Source organism: Dipodomys spectabilis, unplaced genomic scaffold, assembly GCF_019054845.1.
Source record: "Dipodomys spectabilis isolate Male_0828 unplaced genomic scaffold, ASM1905484v1 ptg000215l, whole genome shotgun sequence".
Lineage (NCBI taxonomy): Eukaryota > Metazoa > Chordata > Mammalia > Rodentia > Heteromyidae > Dipodomys > Dipodomys spectabilis.
The window spans coordinates 11,137,610-11,157,303 of record NW_024870892.1 but is presented as its reverse complement, the minus strand read 5'-3'; the positions used below and the strand labels follow the sequence as shown (position 1 = coordinate 11,157,303).

General features: G+C 51.8%; 1 protein-coding gene across 1 annotated transcript in view; it reads right to left on the bottom strand.

The window, feature by feature from the left end:
- Mllt1 (MLLT1 super elongation complex subunit) overlaps window positions 1-19,694 on the bottom strand; it is a 52,602-nt gene that overhangs the window by 18,626 nt on the left and 14,282 nt on the right. The window contains exon 3 of the mRNA XM_042697199.1: window positions 14,945-15,027. Within this exon, the coding sequence (XP_042553133.1) occupies window positions 14,945-15,027 (83 nt within the window). The remainder of the gene's footprint in view (window positions 1-14,944; window positions 15,028-19,694) is intronic.

Genomic DNA, 19,694 nt, shown 5'->3' with positions numbered 1-19,694 from the left:
CCCCTGGCCTGGGCATATGCCAGCATCCCTCAGACGCTGGGGAACTGGCCAGACTGGTGACAGTGTTCCAGTACAGCCTGTGGCCAGGCCCTTAGGGCAGAGCTCAGAGTCTGGGGGTAGGCCACCTGGCAAGTCCTTGCTGCTGAGGATCCCTCCTGGGCCCCAGGAGTGCAAACTGGTGCAAAAGGGGAGTGGGATGTCTTTAATCCAGATGGTCTCCTGGCCACCGCTGCCCCACCCACACAGAGACGCAAGGATGTCCTGTGACAGGCCTGGGGCTCTCACAGCCCTAATGTGATGGTGGCTGAAGTTATCATCAGCATCATCCAGACAGGACAAGTGACACTGCTCCTCCTAAAGAGGCCCCACGGAGGAGGGGGTGTGGGAAGGAGGAAAAGAGGACATGGCGTGAGAAACACAGCAACCAAGAGCACCAAATGGTCCTAATTAAAAGTAATTACTAAAACAATACAAAGGGCTGGGAACGTGGCTCAGTGGTAGAGTGCTTGCCTTGCATGCATGAAGCCCTGGGTTTGATTCCTCGGTACCACATACACAGAAAAAGCCAGGAGTGACGCTGTGGCTCAAGTGGTAGAGTGCTATAGCCTTGAGCAAACGTAGCTCAGGGATAGTGCCCAGGCCCTGAGTTCAAGCCCCAGGATTGGCAAAGCAAACACACACACACACACACACACACACACACACACACACACACACACACACACACACACACACACACACACACACACACACACACACACACACACACACACACACACACACACACACACACCCCTACCTATATGAAAACAAGCTGGGAACTGGTGGCCCACACCTGTGAATCCTAACTACTCAGGAGGCTGAGATCTGAGGATACAGTCCAAAGCCAGCCTGGGCAGGTTAAGTTCTCCAATTAACCAGAAAACTGGAAGTGGAGCTGTAACTCAAAGTTGCAGAGCACTAGCCTTGAGCAAAAGAGCTCAGGGACAGCAATACCCAAGCCCCAAGTTCAAGTGCCATGACCAACAAAAACAAAACAAAACAAAATGTAGGGCTGTAAGGGTGGGGAAAGGGGTGCCTTCAGGAGCTGTAATGCTCTGCAAATGCCAGGACCTGGGCCCATCCCCAGAGCCCAAAATATGAAAAATTAAAAACCAAGCACAGTGTGGTGACACACTCCTGTAATCCCAGCAGGCCAGAGGCTGTGGCAGGAGGACAGTGAATTTGAGGCCAGTCTGGGCTTCAGAGCAAGACTATAACAAAAGAAGAAAAAAACAGGTAAATGAAAATAGGGGGTTGGGATGGTAGCTCAGTGGCAAAGCGCTTGCCTAGTAAGTGTAATGTCCTGGATTTTATCCTCCCCCTCACCCCCCCACCAAAAAAAAAAAGATATAAAATGTTAGGAGAAACTAAAGTCTTAGCCTGTATGCTAGGAAGAAAAGCTAAGTTGGTAACTGGTTTGTAGGCAGGAGGACTCTGTGTAAGGTCCTTAAGGAGGTTTCCCGGAGCAGACACACACATGGAAATAGTTACAAAGTACGAGGCAAGGTAGGTAAAGTAGAAGCTAAGATGTCCAGCACTGTGTCCGCACTGTCATGGCTGATGAGCCATGACAGGGTCCCGGCAAGCAGGAGTGGCCGAGCTGAATGCTGAGGGAGCTGCTGGTTTGCTCTGCCATTCTCTCTACTTCTGCGCATATGTATTTATATTTTTACTTGGGGGTGCAGTATCCAGGCTTGAACTCAGGCCCTCACACGTGCTTGGTTTGCTTGTTCACAGCTGGCCCTTTACCATTTGAGCCACACCCCTAGCCCTACTTCTGAGCATATTTTTAAGTTTCCTATATTAAAAAACAAAACAAAACACTGAGTACATGTGCTTGGCTCTGTCCCAGCCCCCCTCAGAGCTCTGAATCTAACACAGCACCATCTGTGCCTTGTCCTATAAGCCTACTTCTGTCCTGGTGCTGGGCGCGTGGTAAACATGGGCCTCCGCCCCTTCCTTCTCCAGGGTCCCTGTGGGCCTTGGCAAGTGCCTGGCTTCCCACTGTGTCACAGGCTTGAAGAGTGCCCCATACCAGCCACACAAACACAGAGTCACTGCTCACAGCAGGCGCCAGCACAGGAAACTGAGGTTTAATGGCCTTTGGCCATTAATGTGCCAAAGCCACATGGAATAAATAATGGCCAAACACATTAAGTCTGTGTCCAAAGCCCCCTGCACCTGCAGGGCCCAGTGGCTCAGGAACAAGGGCTGCTCAATAGGAGAGCATGGGAAGAAAGCTGGACACACAGAAAAGCCCAGCAGACCTGCAGCCCTGCAACCCAGATTGTGGGTGACATGCCTGGATATTGCCGGGGGCTTTGCTGCATATCAGCCAGCAGCAAGAAACAGATGTTTGGGGAGACCATAGCTGTGCCAAATGACTGGGCCCAGCCCACAGGCTGTGGGCAAGCCATGTAGCAGGAGGCAGTCGGAGGCTCCAGGCAGAGGGCTGGGGAGGATCAAGTCCTGCAACCCATATCCAGCATGTTGTAATCAGAAGAGAAACTTGAAAGAACGGGAGGAAAGCTGTGATTTGACAGCAGAGATCTCCTGGGTGACGAAGTAGCTCTGCCACTGGCTCTGCGTGACTCTGGGCACAGAACCGCATCTTTCTGAGCCTCAGGGAGGAGGAGGGCGAGTGGACAGGGCAGCAATGACACAGCAGGTGTACGAGGGTCTGCCAGGGCCAGGGGTGGTACAGACCGTCCTCATGACACCAGAGCAGCAGACAAGGGAAGTCACCCTGGTCAGGGGCTGCCCCGAGGCTCTTATCTGTCTGTGGGAAGACCTGGACTTCACCGGAAGGGTTAGAGGGCAGATGCTCCTCCATGCACCCAGAGCCCTCAGGGGCTTGTGCCTCAGCTTCCCACAGCACAGGGCTGCATGGGTGGAGCACTAGGAAAGGGTGAGTGTCAACACAGCACACCCAATATGCAGGACTGGTCCAGAGCCAGGGCTCGCAGCTGCTAACCTCCCCATAGAGCAAGCTGGTGGCCACCGGTCAGGGGTCCCAGGCTCCTCTCTTTGTCCCTGTGCGAGCTGCAATTCAGGGAGTGGGACATATCCCGTGCTGGAGAACAATCCCACACCTCCACGAGGAGGAGGAAGGCTTGGTGTTTGGCTTTTCCTCTCTGAATCCCTTGTGGATGTCGCCCCACACAGCCTGGCCAGGTGGCCCATGTCCCCAACCCATGCTGCCACCCTCCCCACAAGAGCCAGGGTGACACCAGAGTCTGCAGGGCTCATAACCTATCTTCCTGGGCCCAGGGCCCCCAGGTAGCGGGCTGTAGAGGCTGACCCCAAATCCCTACCACAGTGCCATCCCTTCCCTGTGCAATTCCCACATGTCTGTCAGGGGCACCAGGAGAACCAGCCACCAAGCCCGTGGCCAGGTGAGCCTGGGGACACAATGGGCTTCTCAGCTCCAAGCCAGTTCCCAACTTTCTCCAGGGGCCCAGGGTGGGGCTGTACTTCCTCATGCATGCTTGAGCCTGCCCCCTAGAGAGACAAACAGACAAATACACACACACACACACACACACACACACACACACACACACACACACACTCACGCACGCACTCAGACTTGGCCCTCCTAGATGAGCACGATGTTACGGGAAGGGTCAGCATGTGCTCCTGTGACCTCATAACTCAGCAGCCCTGTCTGACCTCCCCTGTCTGCTGCACAAAGCCCTTCTGTTCTGGCTCCCTGCAAATCACCCAAGTCCTTCCTGCTTGGTAGCATCAGATGGCCAGCTGTCCCTGGAGATCTCAGTGGACTCACTGGGGGCTGCCCACCCCTGAATGCTGTAGAGCCCCAGGAGCCCAGGAGCCAGCAAGGGGGGTGTAGGCGGCTTCTACAGCAGCTGGCCGTAGTCTCAGTTCAAATCAAGGACAAAAGAAGGGGCTGGGAAGGTGGCTCAGTGGTAGAGTGCTTGCCTTGCATGCATGAGGCCCTGGGTTCGATTCCTCAGTACCACATAAGCAGAAAAAGCCAGACGTAGTGCTGTGGCTCAAGTGGTAGCCCACTAGCCTTGAGCTGAAGAGCTGAGGAACAGCACCCAAGGGATAGTGCCCAGGCCCAGAGTTCAGGCCCACAACCGACAAAAAAAAAAAGGACAAGAGAGAAAAGAGCTGTCCAGCCAGGCCTGGGATGGTGCTGCACGCTGTCTCCACAGCAGAGGAGCGTGTGTGTGTTTGTGCGTGTGTGTGTGTGTGCGCGCGCGCACATGTGTGCACACACACATGCACGCAGTGCAAATCCCTGCCCATTACCTCCCTATAAGGTGGCTGGGATGTGGAGAAGCTCCTCCAGAGATTCAAAGTCTGAAGGAGCACTGCTCAATTTACTTTTCAACTGCGCTGAATGCCGGTGGCTCAGGCTTGTAATCCTAGCTACTCAGGAGGCTGAGATCTGAGGATCACAGTTCAAAGCCAGCCCAGGCAGTAAAGTCCACGAGACTCTATCTCCAATAAACCACTAGAAAACTGGAAGTGGCGCTGTGGCTCAAGCAGTAGAGCACTGACCTCAAGATGAAGAGTGTAGGGACAGAGCTCAGGCCCAGAGTTCAAGCCCCATGACCAACAAAAAAACCCAAAAACCTTTGCTTGGATGCAGCAAAGGTGAGCATCTGCCTAGCACACATAGGACCCCAGGCTACAGCCCCAGTACAAGGCAGGAAAAAAACAACCACCTGTGAGCACTGATGGCTTGCTTAGGGAGCTGCAAATGGATGGAGGTAAACTTGTTCACAGCTCAGCGCTTCCTCCTCCCACAGTGCCACGAGCAGAGGACACCTAGGCAGAAGGGAAGGAGTCCTTGCCCGTCCTGGAGCTGTGAGTGCAATGAATGCCTGTGACAGCCAGGCTGGCACTGGCTGTGACGAAGCAGGGTGACTTTGAACTTGGACAGCCTTGTTCCACCCTTACAGCGGATCCTCTCGCCTCCTGTTTGGCCAAGTGCTCTAAGCCAGACAACACGGGGCTGGGGCAACCATTCGCTTTGAGAGAGCAAATACAGGACCTAGAAAGACTCCCAGGGAAAATTAAATCTCATCAAATGACACTGTGGCAATGCCTCAAGCCACCACGGGCCAGGCTCAGGTGTGACCCCAGTGAACACAGGCCAGGAACCCCCCCCCAAAAAAAATCCCCCTACCCTCACACCCACTCCACCTGAGCCCAAGCCACAGCCTGTGGGACCCAAACCCAGTACAGGGCCAAGCACATTCTATCTGGCGGCTACTGACTGGCTTTTGGACAAGCCTGGGTCAGGTCTGCCCCATGATGTACTAGGTCCACCGGGCGATGCAAGACACGGCTGGACCTTGTGCCCAGAGAAGCAGCTGAGCCAGGGGACCTGGAGGAAGCCTCCATCTAGGACAGGTCAAGCGGCGCATGCTCACATCACCCAGTCACTCCACAGGTTCCCTGGTGTGTTCAGGCACCCTGACGCTGCCCTCCTCCCGAGGCTGCTGCCTTTTTCTAGAAGATGCCAGTCCTTTGGCATGGCTCACTCTGTCTCCCCTGAGGGAGACTCTCCCAAGCCCTTCCTGCCAAGACCCCAAAGCAGGGGCGGCATCCAGAGCGTCAGCCTCAGAGAACGTGTGGTACCTGCCTCTGACATGCCCGCTTCTATGGCTGTGCATGGCAGCTGCCTTTGAGCCCCACAAGAAACGGGGCTGTGACTCAGGTCCTCCTAAGTGTCCAGACTTAGAAGTGCTGTGGGCAGGGAAACCCCAGCAATGGGCGGAAGACAAGCAGACCCTCCTCTCACTGCAAATGAAGCGGGGTGGCCCCTCACCTCTGCCCTCTCAGGTGGCTCTCATGGCCTCTTCACATGGCTCCGGCATATGCTGCCAGGAGGCAGCCAAAAGGAACTAGGGGCTGGCAATGGGTTTTGTTTTTTTTGTTTTCAGAAGGTTTTTTGGTGCCAGTACTTAAACTCAGGGCCTCAGGCTCTTGCGATGATCTTTTTCATTCATGGCTGGTGCTCTACCACCCTGAGCCACACCTTTACTTTTGGCTTTTTGCTGGCTAACTGGAGATAAGAGTCTCTCAAATTTGTGTGCCAAGGCTTGCTCCAAACCTTAATTCTTAGATCTCAAACTCTTGAGTAGCTAGGATTATAGGTGTGAGCCACTAGCCTGATTGGCAAAAGGTTTTTCATATAATTCCAAAAGCACAATCCATAGGGGAAAAAAATATCAAAATTTAAAACTTGTTTGGCAAGACATATTTTGAAAGACTTTAAAGAGGACTTTGGAAGCCAGGCACCAGTGGCTCACACTTGTAATCCTAGCTACTCAGGAAGCTGAGATCTGAGGATCAAGGTTCAAAGCTAGCTTGGACAGGAAAGTCCATGAGATTCTTATTTCCGATTAACTAAGAAAACCAGAAGTAGCACTGTGGCTCAAAGTGGTAAAACACTAGCCTTGAGCAAAGAGCTCAGGAATAGTGTTCAGGCCCAGAGTTCAAGTCCTACAATGAAAGGAAAGAAGGAAGGAAGGAAGGAAGGAAGGAAGGAAGGGAGGGAGGGAAGGAGGGAGGGAGGGGGGGGGAAGGAAGGAAAGAGTGAAAGAAGGAAATAATTCCAGGTGTGGTGATGCCCACCTGTGGTACCAGCTACTCATGAGGTGGGCTGGACAAATCATGAGACCTTACTTGAAAAAAAAAAAAAGCCACTAAAAGCAAAAGGACTGGTGGCCTGATGTTAATGGTAGAGTATCTGCCTAGCAAGTAGAAGGCCCTGAGTTTAAATCCCAGCATTGCCACAAAACAAAACAAATAGAAAACATTTTGATACCTCGCCAAAGTTATGTAAGAATTGCAAATAAGCCCATGAAAAGATCTCAATGACACCAGTACACAGGAAGGCCCATCTCACCCAGGAGGGTGGCCGCAGGTACCGTACAGGAATAGCCAGCGTGGGAGCCCTGGGGGAGCCCAGCATGCTGAAGGCTGAGGCCAGAGTCCCAAGCCAGCCTGGCCTACAGATGAGTCATACATGCTAGTGGAATGTGAACGGGAGCTGCCACAGGCCAAGTCTGGCCATCACTCAAAAGGCTAAAGGCAGACACAGCAAAAGGCTGGTAATCCCACTGGCCTAGGGCTCAGGGGGAGGGGGAATGGATTCCATGTTATGGGAATGGCACCTTGTTAAAGGGGCTGAGCAAGTGTCAGCCACACACCGGAAAGGAAAGATGAGGTGTAGGTAATGTGACAGTCTCATCTTACAATGCTCCAAATTCTTATCACAACCCAACTAACAATCTCTTTCCTTGGTTTTTAACAAATAAACATAACTTGGGCTGGGAACGTGGCTTAGTGGTAGAGTGCTTACCTAGCATGCATGAAGCCCTGGGTTCTATTACTTAGTACCACATAAACAGAAAGCCAGAAGTGGTGCTGTGGCTCAAGTGGTAGAGTGCCAGCCTTGAACACACAGAGGCTCAGAGACAGTGCTCAGGCCCTGAGTTCAAGCCCCAGGACTGGCCAAAAACAAAAACAGAAAACAGAAAAAAACAAACACTTGATAACTTCTGTTCAAATGAAAACTTGCATAAAACTATAAGCATTAGCAGGCACTGGTGCACTGGGCTGTGACATAATTGGGTCCCAGTCCCAGGGACCAGGTAGCCGTGAGCCAAAGGCAGGGAAGCTGCAGGCTGAACGTGGGCCAGAATGCAGATGTACCCCTAATCCGCCGCACTGGGATGAAAAGAAACAGGACGCTCAGACTCACCTGAGCATGCACCTACTTCACTTCCTGCCCCCTAGACCTCCTGTAACCTAGATAGGGACGGGTGCCGTATGCTCCCTCTCCTGGGAAATATGGCTCCTCTAATAATAATAAAAAGAAAGGGAACAGGGGCCCATAGGGTGTGCCCACTGGCCCAGCAGTAAACCATACCTCATGACAAACCACAACAGATGGAGGAACACCTGAAAAATACACTGAAATTCAACAGCCACTTGGCCAAACAATCAGTCACTAGGAAAATTAGACAACAATGAGGGAAAAAACAAAACCCAGTGTGTAAAACTTGTGTCACAGGTGTGACATCTGCACAAGATAAGACAGGAATATAAATGAAATGGAGCAAACCTGCTGACTTGATCACAATTTGCTTCTCCCATGAGATCAGCTGCATGGACAAACTTGTAATAATGTTAAGAAAAAAGCTTACAGGAAGTAACCAAAGTCAAAATGCAAGTGGGAACTACTAATCTCACACAATGAGAAGTCTAAAAGATTACAACTTGCTAATTAACTAAGCTACAGAAAATGGCACATGCCTAGAAACAACCAAAACTATGCAAGAGGGAGAAATTCTTGACAGCTCTACAAGAAACTGAGTCAACCATCAAAACTTCCCCCAAGGGCTGGGAAGGTGGCTCAGTGGTAGAGTGCTTGCCCTGCATGCATGAAGCCTTGGGTTCCATTCCTCAGCACCATATAAGCAGAAAAAGCCAGAAGTGGAGCTATGGCTTGAGTGGTAGAGCACTAGCCTTGAGCTGAAGAGGTGAGGGACAGCACCCAGGCCCAGGGTTCAGGCCCCATGACTGGCCAAAAAAAAAAACTTCCCCCCAAAAGTGGGGCACTGGTGGCTTATGCCTGTGATCCTGGCCATTCAGATGGCTGAGATCTGAGGATCATGGTTCAAAGCCAGCCCAGGCAGGAAAGTTTATGAGACTTTTATCTCTAACCACCAAAAAGCCACAGAAGTGGAACTTTGGCTCAAGTGGTAGAGCGCTAGTCTTGAGCCAAAATGCTCAGGGACAGTACACAGGCTCTGAATTAAAATAGCACAAAACAACAACAATAACAACAACAACAACAACCTTGCCCAAAAGTAAAGTGCAGGGCCTCAAGAGACAGGGCAGGGCAGGGCATGTGCTGGCACTCCATTGTGTCAGCATTTCCAAATTTGGTGTTGGAAGACACCACAAAACCAAGACGCAAACCTTTAGTGAAACACTAGCAAATGACCCCAGCAGCTCACAGGAAGATCATGTACGGATTGCAAATGTCCATCAATAATGCAGCACATCACTGGAAGAAGGCAAAGGGCCAATGTGATCATCTCCACCGAAGTGGGACAGAGGTCATGCCATAAGAAACATGCACTCAGGGCTGGGAATGTGGCTAAGTGGTCCAGTGCTTGCCTAGCATGCATGAAGCCCTGGGTTTGATTCCTCAGTACCACATACACAGCAAAAGCCTGAAGTGGTGCTGTGGGTGGAATGGTAGAGTGCTAGCCTGGAGCCAAAGAAGCTCAAGGACAATGTCCAGGCCCTGAATTCAAGCCCCAGGACAAGAAAAGAAAGAAAGAAAGAGAGAGAGAAAAGAAAGAAAGAAAGAAAGAAAGAAAGAAAGAAAGAAAGAAAGAAAGAAAGAAAGAAAGAAAGAAAGAAAGAAAGAAAGAAAGAAAGAAAGAAAGAAAGAGAGGAAGAAAGAGAGAAAGAAAGAGAGAAAGAAAGAGAGAAAGAAAGAGAGAGAAAGGGAGGGAGGAAGGGAGGAAGGGAGGAAGGAAGGAAAGGAGGGAGGAAGGAAGGAAGGAAGGAAGGAAGGAAGGAAGGAAGGAAGGAAGGAAGGAAGGAAGGAAGGAAGGGGAAAAGGAAAAAGAAACACATACCCAGCCTATGCCTGGAATGTGGGCAGAAGTTCTGAGGGCCTGGAAAGCTGCAATTAGGATGACAGCAGATATGGCACAGTGACAGAGCTCCACAAATACTTGGGGCCAGCTGGAAAGGTGCAGAAATGGTACTGGAAATGTCACAGGCAGTGCACTTTCTTCATCCAATGAAGGGCATTTATGATAACCACAGTGGACACCCTAGTCCACAGCAGACACACCAGTTCAAAGGGAAGGGGGGGAGAACTATTGACACTGTTGGCCTTGTGCTGGAGGCCTTACCAGAGCACTGAAGCAAGAGAACCAAGGGTCTAGAACCTGGAAAAGAACATAATGCTGTGGATCCATACAAAACCCCACGGAAGCTAGTCAACATGTTTGGTCCAGTTGTAGAGAATAAGGCTAAACACAACTCAGTGTGAGAGTGAAGAAAGCCCTAGCATGTGACAGACCTACTGCAGAATTCCAGCAAGCCTTGCCAGAACTAACAGTGACTCCACAGACCCCACAGGACAGAAAGGGAAGGGGGCTACCAGACCGCCCATAAAGCCAGTACTTCATGGAACACAAAATGGCTCAGGGACACGACAACAAAAAAGAACTGTAGACCAGTCTCTTTGACAAACACAGATGCAAAAATCTTCAATAAAATACTTGCTAAGCAAATGCACCAATGCACAAACAGGTCAGCTACTACAACCAAGTAGGCTGCATTCCAGAGATGCAAGGTTATTTCAATCAGCACTTCTTTTATAAACGACCCATCTCAGGCATTTTGCAAGAGCCCAGAAAACTGGTTCAAACAAATAGAAGGGAGCCCAGAATAGCCAAAAGCATATTGGAGGGACACCCTACAAAACTCAAGAGTTGGAAAACTCATACTTTACAATTTCTAATTTTCCTAGCAATTGCAAGGCTCCAGGTTCAATCCCTAGTATCACTACCCAAAAACACTACAAACAAAAAACCAAAATCACCTGGATGAGGGCTGAGGATGGAGCTCAGAGGTAAAGCACTTGCCCTAACAGGTATGCATCCCAGAGCAATATATCCAGTGCATCTATACCACCCCGGCACAACATCTAGCACTCTGCATACCCCAAGGCAGGACATAATACTGCCATCCACTAAGTACTCCTTCCTGTGCTGACAAGCCCAGCAGCTGCAGGGCAGGCCGCCTGGTGCATGCTGATCATTCACCACTGCTTTCAAGGCTGGCCACTGTAATAGCTGTGTTTTACAGGAGACTTCTACATAGGGACCCAGAAGTATACAGAACACAGGACATAGGACAATACTGTCCCTGTCCCCAGCAGTGAGTAAAAAGCCAAGTTCAAGAGCCAGGGGTTCTAGGTCATGTCTGCCACAGTGTGGAAGCAACAGTGTGTCTACAAGTTCCGGCCCCAGCCTCACTGTGGCCCTGACCACTGCATCCAAGAGCTTTCTTCCAGGTTGGGTGGACACTTTCTGCCCAGTGCCTGGCACTTACGTGGTATCCATACCACCCCATCGCCAGGGACTGCTCCTATATGGGCAGACGGGCTCACCTGGGTCACCTCAGCAGGGCCCCCGAGCCCTAAGGAAGCCACAACTATAAAGAAGGTTCTGAAGAACAAACAGGGCACAGACCTGAAGGGAGCAACCAGCCTGGCCTGGGAAAGCTGTCCAACAGGACTGCAGGAAAGCTGCCAGCCACACGGCTTGAACAGGGATCCATACACACAAACAGGGGGCGTGGGAACTCAGCCATTCTCTCTCTTGCAACCAGACACTGGCCCTCCTTTCTCTGACCGGATTCAAAAGAAAACAGGTTGGGACTCAGAAAACCGACTACACCTAAAACAATCTTAGTGATGTAAATGATACATCAATAAACCAGACCTAAAGCCCATGCTGGGGATGCTGGGGGAGCAGAGCAGTGTGCTCTGGGGCAGCACAGACAGGCAGGCATGAAACCAACACCCCAAACAAGGCAAGGACCCCAGAAAGGACAAGGATGGAGAGTAGACCCCTGGAAAGGCTTTTTGCCTTCCTGAAGCCCAGCACAGGTGAGTCTAGCATGGACAGGCTCATAGCCAAGGGGCAGCCCAGTCCCTCCTCCAGAGGCAAAGATGGAGACTTACAGCCCTGAACTGCACATCAGTCTTGGTAAGGTGTGGCTAGCACCAGGTGACGCTGCTCACACCTGCTGCTGCTAGCTGCCCGAGATTCCTGCTCTAAGTGAAGAAAGACAGGGAGTGGAGCCGAGTGCTGCCCTGTCCTGCCCTGTCCTGCCACCTTAGGAGGGGCCCGGAAGTCCCCACCACTCAGTGCTGATAACAGCTTGGCATGCATGTGCTAAGCATGGGTCTATCCACAGCACCACAGAAGAAAGTCAAGGAGGCCAGGAGCACAGTTCTCCCCGACAGGCTTCCTCACCTCTTGTTGGGAACAAGAGGTCCATGAACCTGGATGACAGTTCCATCCCAGGACACTTACAAGCTCTGACATAGATCAGAGGGTGGGTGGGAGGGAGTAAGGCAGTGTGACTTCCTTCCGAGGCTCTGAAATCATCTCCCACATCCAGACATGAACTTCATGCTACCCCCGTAAGGGGTGTGCCAGAGAGCAGAGGACAGCAGGCCAAGGCATCAGTGCCCTCTTCAGCTCTGCACTAATGTGCTGCTCCCTCCATGGTATCAAGGGGCTCGTGGACACAGTAGTCTACCAACAGCCTCAGAATCAGAAAGACAAAAAAGCCAGGCACTGATAGCTCACACTCGTAATCCCAGTTACTCCGGAGGAGGCTAAGTTCAGAGGATTTTAGTTCAAAACCAGTCTAGGCAGAAAAGTCTATCTCCAATTAATCAGCAAAAAGCAGGGCTGGAGGTACAACTCAAGTGGCAGAGTGCCAGCTGAGCAACCTAATGAGTGTGGCCATATGAGTGTGGCCTAATGAGTGTGGCCATGAGCATAAACTGAAACTCTGGTACTGAGGGAAAAAATCAGAAGGCCAAACTGCTGTGTTCTGTGGCAAGAGCACCCCCAGGTCTGGCAGTTCCAGCTGAGACCCATAACAACTTGAGCATTGGTGACCCCCCCCACACACACACAACCCTGGCCACAGCACAGAGCACTCCCCCCCCCAGCACAGGCTCCATTTGGCTCATGGTCACAAAGCTGTGACACTGGGCCTGACCACCCTGAGGGCCGAGGTCCAGTTGAGGCCTGAGCCACAAGCACCCCACCTCTGGTAAAACACTGAACCAGGACTCCTCTACCTTTCAGGGTCTCCAGGGCCTGGAGCAAGGCTCTGGGAACTGCCTGCCCAGTGCACTATCTGGCCTGCATGCGGGGCCCTGGGCAAGGGCCTCAAAAGCCTCCAGGATCCATAGGACCCTACACTGTTTCAGGGCCTCAAAAGTACTTAGTCTAAGTCAACTGGAATGAGTTGCAGCCAGCAATGGGGGTCCCGGCCCTTCACCACTGGAGAACTCCAGTGAGCACTCAGCAGAGGGACCACGCGGTGCCCTGCCCATCCTGAGGGGCTGCCGTCATTTCCCTACCATCTCCTACCAAGCGGAGTTTTAGAAGGCCATGTGTATGTTTCTGGGGGGACTGGCTGGCCCCACAGGGCAAGAGCAGGGAGGTGGGGGCACAAGTGGGCTTAGTTGTGCTCCTGGCCTCTGGGCCTCAGTCTGTAAGCAGCCCCCTGGCAGACCTGCCACTGGGCTGCCTGTGAGGGGCACACCTAGGTGCCTCTCCAAGGTCCCTGTGGCTGAGTGGTTTGTAGAAAAGCAGAGCTCCTGCTGCATTTAAAGCAGGCTGGGTATAAAAAAAAAAAAAGAGTCACTTTCCAGCAAGCCAGGTGGCAGCAAGGACCCAAGGGAGACCTCTAGGAAAGCCACTCAAGCCCATCAAGGCAAAGCCAGGCAATGCCATTGATGGCCCCTAGGGGGCACCTGTGAGCAGGGGAGGTGGGTGTAGCACTTTTTAACTATAGGCGGTTTAAGAGATGCCAGAAACTACAGACTCAGAGGATAAAACCTTACTGCTGTGTCATCCCATGTGGTGACAGGAGTCCATATCACGCTGTGACGATGGTCTTCAGTGCATTACACAGTCAGAATAGTGAACTCTGCAGCTCCCAACACACACAAAAAAACGACACTTGAGGGACCCTGAGGTCACTCACACTACAGGTTTCAAGTTACACCACCGTGCACCACACGTAAGTCAACCATAGAAACATTTTGAGCCGGGCATGATAGTGCTAATGCTTCAGAAAAGAAAAGAAAAGGGCTGGGAAGGTGGCTCAGTGGTACAGTGCTTGCCTTGCATGCATGAGGTCCTGGATTCGATTCCTCAGCACCACATAAGCAAAAAGAAAAAAGCTGGAAGTGGCGCTGTGGCTCAAGTGGTAGAGCGCTGGCCTTGAGCTGAAGCGCTGAGGGACAGTGCCCAGGCCCAGAGTTCAGGCCCCATGACTGGACCCCCCCCCAAAAAAAGAAAGGAAAAAACAAAAACTTTCTGGGGTTTGAACAAGAAGCTTCTCACCCCCAATTAACTGTGCTGCTGTTTTAATTCCCTCCCTCTATCACACCAAATTTGGTTCTTCCATTCAAAAATAATGACACAAGCCACTTGTCTGATCTTTCCAGACTTTTGTCACCACAGTAGCCAGTAATGGCTGTTGAGGGTCCTATCAGAGCCTGCCCTGGGGACATATGGATGTTCATTCATTCATTCAGTCAATCATTATTTCAGTGGTATTGGAGGGCTTGAATTCAGGACTTGGGTGCTGTCCCTTAGTTTTTCTCAGTGAAAGCTTATACTCTACTACTTGAACCACAGCTCTACTTCTGGCTTTTTTGGTGGCAAATTAGATTTAAAGAGTCTCGCTGAGTTTCCTCCCCGGCTAGCTTCACATCAGTCCTCAGATCTCAGCCTCCCGAATAGCTGGGATTACAGGAAGGAGGCACAGAATCCTGCTGTCTTATTCATTTTCTTCTAGGCATGGGGCCGTGGCCTGGTGCAGCCTGTCAGGAGCTGCACCTGCTTCCAGCCTAAACTTCCCCGGAAAACTCAATCCCTGGCCCGCGTTCCACTGGGATGGCCTTGCTCCCCTGGGACTTGAGTATTTTGTCCATCATACTTAGGTAGTTTCATTGACTTCCTACTGACAAATTCATTGATTTGATTTTTAGTCTTTAGAGACTCTGTAGCCCAGGCTGGCCTAGAACTCATCCTACTCACTACCCACGGCAATTGCAGGGTCCTACCTTGTTTCTGAAGTGCACCTCGATGGGCATGATGAAGCCAGCATAACCCGACTCCTCCACTTTGTAGGGGGGCTCCTTGCACACTGAAAAGAAAGGGAAAACCATCCATGAGCTTCCTGCTCCCATTGCCCCACCTCCCCTGGGGCTGACTGGCGTCTCTTGGTAAGGCCAAGTTCCCCAGGGAGAATGGCATGCATGCTGGGGGCCTGGGCAAGAGAAAGGTGATCTGCTGCCACCTGAGCCTTCAGTGAGTTGTGCAGACAGGGGTAGGAAGAAGCAAGGACCCCAGCAGGCCTCCCAGTTAGGCCAGTCCAGGTCCAGGCTATAGCTGTACAGTGTCCCTGACTACAGCCCTCTAGCAACACCAGGCTCTGTGCAGGGCTGGGCACACAGGACATAAGGAGCTAGGTTTTGGGTTCTCTTCCCAGCTCCTTCTTTTGCACCTAACAACCACTTGCCCACATTGCTATGACAGAGCAGCACTACCCCCAAACACTTAAGAAAACAACAACAAAATCTTGAGCAAGAGCCAGGTACACATAAAATATGTCCATCATCTCATCCAAAATAAACCACATGCGTTGACATGTCGGCTGTCACTATGCAAATGCCATGGAAATATGGTTCCCAGCTCATAAGGGAAAAAATCATAGCAGTAAAGAGCCGGTGCCCTATGTTCCACCCGCCCCCCCAAAACAAGGACCACTGGGGAAAGGAAGCCCTTCTGCTTGCTCATGAAGGTCCTAACACTTTACTGAGGCTCTTGGACCTGTGCAGCTGAGGGGTTAGCATGAATGTCTCCATGAGCATGCACTGAAGTGCACACATGTACAACTTGCTGTGGTGAGCCTCTCAGTTTCCTCCCCCCTTTGGTTCCTGGGTCTGCTGGGAAGAACCCAGCACCAGAGCTCAGGTAAGCACACAAATGCTGACGACAGTGCTGTGCTCTCCGTCTCCACACCTCAGTCACCCGGCACAACTGCAGGCTTTATTCCTTGTCATCACCTCCCAAACCATTTCACGGACAAGTAAGATCGCGTAGCGTTTACCCTCCTGTGCCTGCTCATCTCACCTAACAGAATGTCAACTGCTAGGGAGGGCAAGCCTCCTTTCTAACTTTTTTATTGTCATTATGAAGGTGATGTACATAATGTGATGTAAGGTGGTTTCATAAGTCAGGTAATAAGAACGTTTCTCTTTGTGCAATGTCACCTTTTAGGAAGGTAATTCTTAAGGGAGTCAGAAACTGCTGGAAAACAGTTAACTGGAACATAAGAAAACACAACTTCTTAAATAAAGCCATAAGATTTTTCTTTTTCTTTTAGGTCAATCGTGAGGCTTGAACTCTGGGCTTGGGTGTTGTCCCTCAACTCTTCAGCTCAAGGTGAGCGCTCTACCACTTGAGCCACAGAGCCACTTCTGGTTTTTTGGTGGTTCATTGGAGATAAGAGCCTAATGGACTTTCCTGCTCAGGCTGGCTTTGAGCCACAATCCTCAGATCTCAGCCTCCTGAGTAGCTAGGATTACAGGCATGAGCCACTGGTGCCCAGCTAAGATTTTTCTTTACAGAGGGAAAGAGTCTCTGATATTGACTTGTGTATTTCACATCTCTGAAGCATGGCAAGGGGGCCAGGCTGGAGTGACCAGGGCCTATGGCCCTTCTTCTAGGGGAGGAAAGTTCCCATGGCTCTCCCCTACCCTCTCTCACTGTCCTCCCCTGCGGCTGCCACCTTCCCTCAAAGCCCAGCTCTGGCCCAGCCTCCACAGGCTCCAGCCTCTGCCCTGCTGTGTACAAGCCTACAGGAGTCTAACCAGCCAAGTGCTGTCACCACAGCAGGGTTTACCCAAGAGTCAAGGTACTATGACACACACTGACCACATCTACCCACCCACCATTCACACCACTGCTCATAGTGGCAGGGCTAGACCAGAGGCCAAGAGGATAGCTCTGGCTTGGGCTTACTGAGGGAAGAGGGGGGAAGTGTACCCTCCCACTGAGGGAAGGGAGGAAGAGCCCTGTCTGGGGCCAATCCTGAGCCAAAGTTAGGAGCTACAGCGCAAGGAGAGCAGTGCCCATCTCCATCCCAGCCATCTCTTCCCCCTCCCTGATGGCCTCCTGGCGACTGGTGAGGAGCTCAGATGTGGCCCTGCTCCAGCAGACTTCTAATGCACCCTGAGCTCTGCACATTCTCGACATTCCAGGATGTCCACTGCTGCCAAGGACCCGTAGCCACCCTGCCCCTGTTCTGCACTTACCTGCCACTGAGCTCTATCAAGGCGGCACCCAGCCCTGCTGGCCACTGAGAAGCACAGCTCACAGCCTCATACCACTACCTGGATGGGCACCCAGGCCACCTCTCATTCCTAGGCAGCTCCACAGATGACTGGAATGGCCAGCCTGATTGTCCCCTGTGCCCCACCCACAAAAAGCTCATCTCTCCACAGGCCCAGTCTCAGAGCCCCTTCCGCCCAGGACCCTCCCCAGGGCTCCAGTATCTGCAGGGCCTGCTCACCATCCCTGCTTCTCCATCGCCATTGCAGGCTGCAAGTCTGTCTCCCTTAAGCCTGGATGTAACACTTCCGTCCTCTCAGAAGCACTCAATAAAGACCCCATAGTGCCACCCTATAGGCCACGCCCCTGTCAGGTAGTCCAGGCCATGTCAGCTACGGCCCAACTCCACCAGCCAACAGCATCTCCAACTGTTCTTGGTGCAACCTGGCACAGGACTGGATCCCCCTGACCCCCATCCAGACACTTCAGCCTACACAGAAGAAGGACGGTAGAGTGGCACAGGCAGGAAAGGTGGCCCCTGCTCACACTGTGGTCCCCAGAGGAGAGCCAGAAAGGTGAGAGTCTGGGATGGCACCCATACCCCAAGCCATACCCACCTTATCCCACCTGCCATTAAGATCCCATCAGTACCAGCTCCCAGCAGGGATAGGCCCAGGTTCTTTGGCCTCTGACCTCAGGCCAACTGCTTCTGCTGGGGGCTGCCATCTTTACAAATCAATCTGTCATACCTTGTCTTATCCCTCTTCAGGTAGGACCTACCTGTGTTTCTCCAATTCTCCCCAGAGGCCTAGTCTTCAAAGACTGGGGAGCATGTAACCATCCAGGGATGGCTAAGAAATGGGCGGACTTCCAGGGCAGCGGGGAGAGCTGAGCCCAGCTGCAGCATGGATGTGCAGAGCTGAGGGAGGAAAGGTGGGGCCCAGCGATCTCCAGCAGACCACCTGCAGCGAAGTGCACAAGGCAATGGGACCCAGAGGACAGCCCTGGTAGTGAAGCTCCTGAGAGCAGGGCAGAAGGGAGGCACAGTGGGAGTGGCCACATGGCAGGCAGGGGGCTAGATGATGCTGATAGAATTAGTGGTGCTGGCTAAACAACCCCATGACTATGCCAGGCACTAGCCGTGTGGAATGAAAGGTGAGCTTGCAACCTCAGTGAGCATTGTCTCGTAAAAGGCAAACTAACAGGCTGTGCTTAGAGCAACAGCCCTGGTGCTCCAGCCTCCACCTACCCCAGCCCAGCCAGCATGGGGAAAGCCAGATGGCTCCATGTCTTGAGAAAGAGGAGGCAGTGGTCTGGAGGGAGGGAAAGTGTAAGGTACAGGAAGTGGTCCTCAGTAATAACTGGGAGGCCCGGCCCATACAGTACAGGAAGAGAGAGGAAGAAAGCTCCCTCTAGGAAGACAGTCTTCCTAGGATAAAGAGGACTGCAATTTGAAGAGGGGAAAATCACACAAAACCAGGCTGAGGGCATCTATGTAGAGTGCTAGCCTCAACATTTAAAAGAAAAAAGCAGAAAATCACCCAACAAATGAAAACAAGACAGGCTGGGCTCTGGTGGCTCATACCTATAATCCTATTCAAGAGGCTGACATCTGAGGATCCTAGATAGAAGCTAGCCCAGGCAGGCAAATCTAAGACTTTTTTTTTTTTGCCAGTCTCGGGGCCTGAAGTCCGGGCCTAGGCGCTGTCCCTCAGCTCTTCAGCTCAAGGCTAGTGCTCTACCACTTGAGCCACAAAGCCACTTCCTGCTTTTTTCTTCTTTGCTTATGTGGTGCTGAGGAATCGAACCCAGGGCCTCATGCATGCAAGGCAAGCACTGTACCACTGAGCCACCTTCCCAGCCTCTGAATCTGAGACTCTTATTTTCCCAGTCCACCAGGAGAAAAAACAAACTGGAGGTGTAGTCCCAACTATAGGTAAAAAAGCTGAATGAGAGCAAGCCCTGAGTTCAAGCCCCAATGCAGGCCCCAAAACATAAACCAGGAATGAGCTTTTAAATATTACAACTTCTTTAGCTAACTAGTGAGATGGGAAGAAATGACCCACCTGCAGATGGAGCTGGCTGACAGCAGCCGCCCCGTGGGCTCATGCAGTGCCCTCTCTCCCCACACCCATTTTAGACACAACTGTTCATATTTCCACACAAGGAGAGGGCAGCAGGAGAAAGGGGACAAAGCACCCCAGGAAGAAAAAACAGACATACACGAGGAGGCCATCACAGATCTAGAAGATCTGGAGCTAGGAGAAAGACAGTACATGTCACAAAACACAGCAAGCAGAACCAAAGTCCCAGAAGCAGCAAATGCCACCCAGATCATCCCTCATGCTCCTGGAGACACAGGGCCCAGCAGCCTCAGAAGTGGCACTGTCAAAGCTCCAAGTAAGCTGGGCATTGCTGACGCACACCTGTAATCCTAGCCACTCAGGAGGTTAAGATCTAAGGATTGGGGTTTGAAGC